This window comes from Schistocerca piceifrons, chromosome 3 (genome assembly GCF_021461385.2).
Source record: "Schistocerca piceifrons isolate TAMUIC-IGC-003096 chromosome 3, iqSchPice1.1, whole genome shotgun sequence".
Lineage (NCBI taxonomy): Eukaryota > Metazoa > Arthropoda > Insecta > Orthoptera > Acrididae > Schistocerca > Schistocerca piceifrons.
In genome coordinates this window covers 700,335,699-700,344,982 of record NC_060140.1, presented here as the reverse complement: position 1 = coordinate 700,344,982, position 9,284 = coordinate 700,335,699, and the positions used below count along the sequence as shown (strand labels likewise).

At 36.1% G+C, this 9,284-nt stretch overlaps 1 protein-coding gene across 1 annotated transcript in view; it reads right to left on the bottom strand.

Moving 5' to 3' along the window:
• Positions 1-6,302: 6,302 nt before the first annotated feature.
• Positions 6,303-9,284, bottom strand: part of LOC124788977 (loricrin-like) — a 127,740-nt gene continuing 124,758 nt past the window's right edge. The window contains exon 10 of the mRNA XM_047256266.1: positions 6,303-7,743. Within this exon, the coding sequence (XP_047112222.1) occupies positions 7,540-7,743 (204 nt within the window). The 3' untranslated portion in view covers positions 6,303-7,539. The remainder of the gene's footprint in view (positions 7,744-9,284) is intronic.

Here is a 9,284-nt window from a genome sequence, read left to right as displayed (position 1 = left end):
ATGTCGTATACCTATAAATTCTTCTTATATCTGCCGCTATCATTATCATTATTACTCTCATTATTATTGTTATTACTCTCGTCATTATTACTATTGGCACTAGTAGTGGCAACAGCGGTGGCAGTAGAAGCACTGCCAGTCTACCTTTATTAGTTCATAGTTATCAGTTACTCACTTTGTCATTATAGACACTCAGATCATTTTTACAAAATTTTTAGTTAAAACTGGTATTTCTTAGGTAACTATGATGTAAAAAAGGTACTGTACATGTGAAGCCATAGTCCCATGTAAGAGAGACCTGCTGGAGGCCGAGATTTCTTAAACAAATACACAGAAAAATAAATATATATGTTCATTGGAAGTTTCTTGTTCAGAGCTACCAACACTATCACCCCTCGAGCCACGTATCTTTCCTCCTCACTCACCCAGTATAGATCTAACGAAACATTGGATTCTAATTTTCTATTTATTGTATCTTTTGGTAGCTTTGGAATGATTTTAGTTTTATCTTCACTTGTTTAGTTCGTCCCCGCCCAAAAGCACCCTATTTCCAGCGATTATCCCGTTAGTTTCATTTCATTCGTTGATTCAAATATTTCGCGTATTTTGCTGTTTGTTTTTGATAATTATTGTCTGTCTTGGCGTCAGCAATTTGAAATATGATTTTGGACTGTTCTTAAGTGTTGTCTTTGGCCGTCTTAGTAACTCTTGTGAACTATGCTGCTCACTCCAAATGAGACGCAATGTATCACAGCAGACGGCTGAATCGGGCCTTTTTATAACTCCTTAAAGCAGTATTTCGTTCAAATGGATAAGCTGAAATACCACACTGTTTAAAAATACTACGAACGCCTTAGAAACAGGGGAAATTTCATCCACAGTTGGAGAATTCTAATATGGACTCTGATCCTCCATATTTCACATTTAAGAAATAGGTTGCTGTATTCAAAAGTGCAACCTGAAACACAGCAAGAAAGCGCACATCATGATAATGCATGGAGATTAAAGAGATTAAAGGCTTTCAGCTGAGGTCGCAAGAAGAAGAAGTACGGTACTTTCTAAATGAAGAATTAACTATTGTCGAGTTTTGTGCAAGGTGAGTGCCACATTTGTTGTATTCTAAACAAATGCGGAAATCATATTCGACAACTTTTCGAGCATTTTAAAGTAATCCAACAGTGAGTATTCCGTTATGTTACTACGGACAGTATATTAGTTTGATGTTTCACCCCAGATATGCAACAGTTGACTCAATGGTGTGAGGAAACCAGTAATCCTACACCACAAACGACGAAATAATTTTATCACTCGGGAGACATTTTCTCAGATATTTAAAAGTGAATCTTCTAGATAACTGTCGAATAGTACGAAAGTTTCCTAGATCAACTAGACAAAAAGCACACAAGATGTGGCCATGATTGCAGGAAACTGTCGTTTCTGGCACCTGTTTCTTTTTCCAATTGTCCAATTTTCCAATTAATTCCATATACTGTTGTGCACAAGACTCATTTTAAATTTCATCTATTCCACTTGCTATCAAATACTTGGCTCCAATAGATACAGCATGTTAGGGAAAAATGTTTCAGCAGTTCGCACGTCGCTCTGATATCAGATTTTTTTTAAATCATTTTATCGAGACAACAGAATTTTTCACGAATTCTACACCTTTTCCCAAAGTTCTAATGATTAATGGACCTTGAACCTCTTTAATCTCCTTCATAAATATTATCATATTTTGATAATCCTTAAACAGATTTTAGAGCCAAAAACTAAGTCCATTCAATTTAACAATGTTTTAAATCCTCTTTATCTTCTGCGAACCACAGCATATGCACGTGTTACATTTTCGATTTTGCTCTCCTTTTAATGCAAGCTACTCTTCCTTTATGATCTGTTTTTGTATTTTCTGTTAAAGGTTTTTTTTCCTTACGTTTAGTGTCCTTTATTCTCACCGATGTATCGAGTGCTAATGAGGATCCTCTTCATTTTCCAAAGTCAAGCTACTTAACAATGATTTCTTTTCAGGTTTTATTTTAGTGGCCCGATTTCGTATTTAAGTCAAAACTGAGTAAAGTTTGACGTATCTCGTGATTGCTCTTGGATGTATCTTATCGTACTCAAGTGTATGAGAAAAATGCTTTACTGTGAACTTGATTGTAGGTGGTGGATTTCGAATATCAAATAAACTGGCAATCAAATATTTAAGTCATGGAAATACTTCATTAATTAAGGGTATATACATCACACAGTTCTCCTCGCAGTAAAATTCTCGTTGTTTTGTAAGACTTGTGTCGTGATTATTGATAACCGAATCTGTTTCTTATATATCGGACAAATATTGAAACTTCCTGAGATACTGTATATGTGTGCTCGATAGGGACAGGAAGATGGGATATTTGCCTTTCGCTTACATGAGCTCTGCAGAATAAGCTTTAATTTTTTGTTTTTAGGTATCCATCCTTCTGCTCTCCAGCTAGCGCTTGTCGGCGAGTTTCTCCTCTACATTTTCCATACAGAAATCTTCGCTTACATACTGCCAGTATTTTTTCTTTGAATTATTTGTTCTTTCCTTTAGAAATTGAATTAAGAATGAAAAGGAATATTTCTTCCGTGACTGAAATGCAGCATATCTCGACAAAAATAAAATCCTTCTCCTTGTTAACTTACAACTCTAACTAAAGGTGAATTCCATTAAAACAAACAATATCTTCTAAATCGGGAAAAATTTAAAGGGAAAGAAAATGTAAAATTAGCGTCCTTTTGACGGGCTGAGATTTTTAACTAAACTTTTTGTTAGAAACTTAGTGTAACTGTTTAAAACGTAAGATAATGGAAAATGTAGATGTTGATTGGGTTATCTAGTGTATTTATAAAGCTGAACCCTCACTCATTTCTGATTTTAAGTTGTTAACCTAAAACACGTTTCGTGCTTTAGTAAGAACTGCGTATGTGCTGGAGGAGAAACCCGGCGCTGCCCAGGTATTTCTTTATAGCTGCGCGTCCATGACCTTACCATGCTTAATGTTTATGACGTATCTCTTGAACTATGTGTCGTACAATGATATGATATAGTATTGTAGGTGCATTCAGCTGCACATGTGGATACTGTCTGCGACATTTATAGTGAATAGAGTTAACAGCAAAGAAGTAATGGGTTTAACCGTCATGCGTTATGTGGCAGTTTTTCATACATCTCATTGCATAAGACGTCGTATCTCCTGAACAATGTGTCGTATGATAATGTTATTGTATATGTACAATATAGTATATAATATAATAATAATACAAATAAAAATCATATACATATTGTCTGTAAACTGTATCGCTAACACGGTTACTAGTAAAGAAGTAATAAATCATAGCATCATGCCTCATGTGGTACTCTTAGTGCATGAACAATGGAAAAGTATCAAGCGAGAATAATTTTTCCTTTCATCACTTTTAGGGATAGTCAGAGAGAAAAAAATTCGGATAGGTTGAAATTAAGTGTAAAATTTGTTGCAAGTCGCCAAGTGCTCCCATTACTGGATTAATAAATTCCGGGAATTCATGCGTCATGGGCTACGCTTCTACCTGGTTCTCATACCCACAACGAGAGTCGCCTGACAGTAATGTATATGTGTAGCACGATTGGTTGAAATCGGCCAAGTGCTTTAGGAGATGTAGCGCGCGCACACACACATACACGTACACACACACACACACACACACACACACACACACACACACAACCACATTTTTATAACCTGTGTGGATTAATGATGAAACTCATTTTAGAAATTAGATGCAGGAACGTTGCTTTAGAATGTAAGGATTATGACTGATATCTGCCTGTGTTCTTGGAGCTATGACACTGTGTATACATATATTTTGTTCACAGTTTCGGTTTTACTAGTATTTTATAAATCAATTCAGTGGCCGAATTACTTGACATGGACTGTATTAGGTATACATTTATTATTGAAATTTTACTATCCAACAGTGACATACGAAAAAATTGTTAGTAGTTTCCATCTGTCTTTCCGTAGGTGTCCTAGAAACATATGCACCTTGTTTCATTATTTATTGTTACATAAGATATGTAATTAGAAATTAACCATGTTAATATTGTCATTTTTGTGCACGAAAATGCTGTAATGTTTAAGTAAATCAGCTTCCTATTCGGTACCTCTTGTGGTTGGTGAAATATCATATTTGCACTCTGCTACTGTGCTACTATCTTTGATTTGACTGTGGACCTAGGGGTTGTTAGTTATAACCACTGCCCGACAAGAAATAATTATTAATAAATAAGAAAAATTAAACAACAGATAATCAATTGATTGGGACCTGTTGTTGCTAATCCATTTCCTGTTTAAGTGTTTTATCATAGGCTCTTCACTGTGGTGTCCAATAACATGGCCCTTTGCTGCTACGAGGTATTATATTGTTATCCTAGGACGTCAGAGGTAATTCAGGAAGAAAAGACCTGCAGCTTATTCTTCGGAACAACAATTTATAGATCATCCTATAGTCAGTATGGCTAAAAGGAATACTATTATTTAAAAAAAGGTATAAAACTAATTTGAGCTACTGAATAGGAGCAACAGGACTATAAATACTAATTAGAATGAGAAACGGAACTTACCTTTTCTAATTGTTTCAGCTTTATCTGTACATGATTTGACATTTCCAAAAACATGAGAAAGTCACTTTGAATATATTTAATGCTGATGAACTGTAATGACTGTTTGTTTGCTATAAAGTCGTATTTCTGTAGTAATAGATAAACACAGAACAAGAAGAAAAGAGTGAATGGAATCCATTTCCTGAACAGGGACAGCTTTTCTCTGAGTATTGGTTACGATCATACCTTGTGCACTACGACTTCCCTTGCCATTATCACACAGATAATTGTGATGAATATCCGCCCTTCTCTTCCTCTTAAGGTGCAAATCACCTTGATAAACATGCGTTGGCATGTATATATCAGTTATTCTAGGTTTTCATATTGTTTCCAGGAAGTAAAATTGCAGTGATTCATCATATTTCAGCAGAAAATTTTCTATACAAGAAAACGTTTGATTGTATCCAGAAGTGTTACTGCTAACAAAGAACCACCTTCAAGAATTTACATAAAGGAGGGCAACTTGCTACATTTGTAATTAATGGTAAGTAGTATGATATACATACCTCATATTTGCCCTTTAAAATATGTTTTACATTCAATAAATGGAACTATTTGTTTTATATTTCGCTCCTGTTTTATAATTTTTTGAGTTTGTGATTTAATATTGGAGTATTGAGTACAGTGTTACTTTCAGCTCATCATATCTGTAGCCATCAAACGTTTTATAATTGATTTTGTTAGCTGCACGTAGATGCAAATGCTATTTTATGAAGTAATATCAGAGAAGGTTATCAGTTTATGATGTGTGGATTTGAGATTTTTATGTCAGTTTCACAATAGGTAAATATGCCTGTAGTATGATGTATTGAGATTAAAGTGTATCAAGTGGCTCACTTAAATTTGTCTAGTTGATTACTGGGATGAGACTGGCTTGAAGAATGTTGACATATTTTCTTTTCCTTCTTGCTTTATAGTGATGCATCATTAAAAGGTAATGAGTCATCCGTTTCTGGATGTTCATCACCTTGACAGGAGCAAGAGCTATGATTTATTTTACGAAACTAGCAACGCCATTTTGCATTTTCCACTAGCTGGCACCGAATTTTCCCTGTATAGTGTTGTACTCCGCTAGTATAGAAATTTATATTATTGTAGACTGTTTCATAGTCTATCCCCATTTCAAACTGTACTTCACAATGTTGCTGAAATGTATCGACTATCATTGTTTTTTATGTGATTAAAATGGAACAATCTATTTACTTTAACTCTATAGAGTAATGGAAAACATGTTGATTTGGCACTATGTACTGTTGGTGACTTAACATCTGTAAATTACAGTTTTGTGAATTTCATTAATCCTTCAGCACTCTATTTCTTTACCACATTCGCCATGGAAGTATGTACATTACTTACAAATAAAAAAACTCAATTTTAGAAATTTTCAGTTATAAATTCAGTGACAAACTTTATGTTATAAAGAAGTACATTGAAATATCGATTTTTAGGTTAATTGCAATAATTTGATGTGTATACATTCAATAAGATTTATGTATGTATCTCAGATATAGGGCAGATTTAGGAACCAGTAGTCAGATGAAAATCATTATTTTTTTAGATTCATGCAAAGTACTATATGGTATAAATGAAATAAGGGAGATAATATCACAATTTACATTTATTGACACTTTATGAGTTTTAATACAAATCTTAAGTCTGCATCTCTCACAAGTAAGCGATATGTTTTCAGAGTTTGTTAATAACAACAGTGAATCCCTTCAGGTAACTCACATTAAAATTTATAGAAAACCTGTCTCTAAAAAACCGAATGGTACTAGTCTGCAAATATAAAGACATACACTTACATGGAAAATCATAGAATTCAGTACATGAAAAAAATGTCAAAAAATATCTTACAATATCATACAAAAATATGATTCTATTATACAAAGGGAACGAGATTATCACATACTGTGCCAGTTAATCACTGAGCAATATGTTTTAGAGTCATGCGCAGTTATTCAAAAATCAAGTGTCGGTCTGTTAGAACCAAGAAAGTGATTTGTATGCGAAAAACTTGCTTTTAGTAAGAAACTAGTGAGCAGCAAGTTAACAGACCAACACTCAATACATGAAACATATCATCTGTGCACAGACTTCTTGAATATGGAGGTGTATAGAGTGTGCTACAAACATACATGCTAATGCATCACTAACATCAATTTGTTTTAACATGAGTGACATTAGTTTAGAGCTTATCCTTTGTCAAACAGGGGACACTAATAATCTTTTGTGAAAAGAAAAATACCTCACAGTGACAGATAAACCCTTAGTGGCCCAAACAAATTGTTTTCAAGTCAATAAAACAAACCTATGATTTAGTTGAGATTTATGTGAGATATTCAGGGCTAGAATAAATGGTAACATAAATAACGAAAGGTATGAATTCGACTTCAAATGGGAAGTCTTCAGCCCATCCAGACGTCTGTAGATAAGCGCCTGTATGAAGATAAGCATGACATAGAGATAGAAAATTTTAACAGAAAAGCTATTTTATAGCTAATATTAAACAACTGATAAACAGTATGTTCATGAACAGTAGATTATTGTAAAAATGATTCGATTTGTAGTGTAAACACTCTTTTCTGCAAATGAGGAATAGATTTTGACCATTGAAAGCTGAATGTGATGAACTAAAGGAAATAAATGCGTTTGGTGTGATTTAGCCAGTCTGTAGAAGAGATGAATTTCAATTAAAACAAGTACGAGGGTATAAAGCAGTGCATGATGGTGATAGGTGAAACTGTGGTACGGAATAATGTCTAAAGGGCCGTGCGAGTTGTTGGTGATCAGTGAATTTTGTAGAATGTCAAGGCAAGATTCCAATGGCGACGTGACGGCGCGTTTTGTGCAGCCCTGAGGAATCCTCCTGCTTAGGGGTAGCCGCCACCGTCCAGAGAGATGCTGCCTCCGGCGGTGGCGCCTGCGCCCCCTGCAGACCCGCCGATACTTGCTCCAGCGCTGGCGCCAGCACCACCGCCACCGCCGCCGCCGCCTCCGCTGCTCGAACCGCCGATACCGCCCAGCAGTCCGCCCAACAGGTTCGACACGAGAGTCTTGAAGACCGAAAACTTTGCCTGAAATAAGAAGAGAAGGGCATATGGGACTCACGAAAGGTTAAGGGCCACAAACAGTATAACTAACCGAACGCCATTAATGGGACAATTACTTCTTCAGAGATTCTATGACATTAGTAAATAGGTGTATCACTGTGGCTACATTGAGGTCCCTACACTATCAAGTTAACGAGATGATTCTAATCGACAATCTAATGCAGGATGAAGAAAGAAAATTTGATAACGTCAAAAAGGGCTAGAGGACGTCGAATCACAATCTGTTCCTCATAGCCATAGGTGCAGGCATGAAACGACAGCCAATTAGTGACGGGTACGTTGAAGTCTGTCCGATAAGCGAAAGTGTTTCGATGTGTCTAACAGCGTGGTTATGTCTGACTAAGTTGCTTCTTTTAGATTGAAAGTTCATTCATGCTCTCCATGCATTAGCAAAATTTAAACAGGTTTAACCAGCCATGGATACTAATTTAAAGTTTGCCTGGCATTGACCGTTCAACTGAAACATTTTGTACAGCTCGTTTAATTAGTAACCGCACTCTATAGCATAACAGGTTCAAATTTCCTCATTTTGTAGTTAAATTATGAATTAATGCCATCTCACGACCAACTTATACTTCTAAGGGAAGTGGAATGAACTCACCCTAGTTAACAACCAAACTGTAGCAATTCAAGACGAGCGAGTGTAACGCTCGTTGCTGTCACAGAGCAACAGGTAAAACTAAGTCGCACTGCCACCAGAAGAGCGACTGCAATGCTCATTGCTTTCACAAAATAATGAGTAAATTATACTTGAACAATGACCGCAAGTACAGCGCCGAAGCAGTGAAGTTAACCAGTTGGCTGTGCAACAGCTTATTTTTATTTTTAGTGGGTCGCCTAATCAGGAAAAGTTGTCTGACGAGTTAAAGTGTGTTGAAATTTTACTCAAGGTTGTGTATAACAGGAGTTTATTAGCTTCATACGCTTCATGAAATTAACAACAAATTGACAAAGATCAAATTTATCAGAATATTCAACTAAACGCAACAAGAACGGCGCTAACGCTGTGTAAGGTACCAAAATTCACCTGTAAGACTGCATGGATCTAACAGATTCGAAGTTAATGACTGTAAAATTACAGTTTACAATAAATGAAATTTCCAACTCGACCTGCGTTTTAGAAAAACAGCAATAAGGGAGCTGTTCAGCATAAGAATCATACTACCGCAGATTCTGAACTTACATTTCCTAAGGACCACAAAGTCTGCCAAACAGCACCAGGCAGTCACTAGGATGTCATCCCTCTTGAGTCTCTCTCCAGAAACTAGCCATCTGCCATTCTCTAACGTTCTTGCTCCTTCCCAGTTCCACGTTTCTAAAACTCTGAATGTAGGGGACGACTCTATGCTGTTGGCAACGTGACGGTTGAAATTATGATTGAATTCATGAAAAAGCAGGGGAAAATACATGTAACTTATATGAAGTCTTCAAGGGTTGTCAGCCGAGTAGCGTCGTCGTCTCGTAGCAACGTTTCGATGGAATGCGCCTCCATCATCTTCATCTTC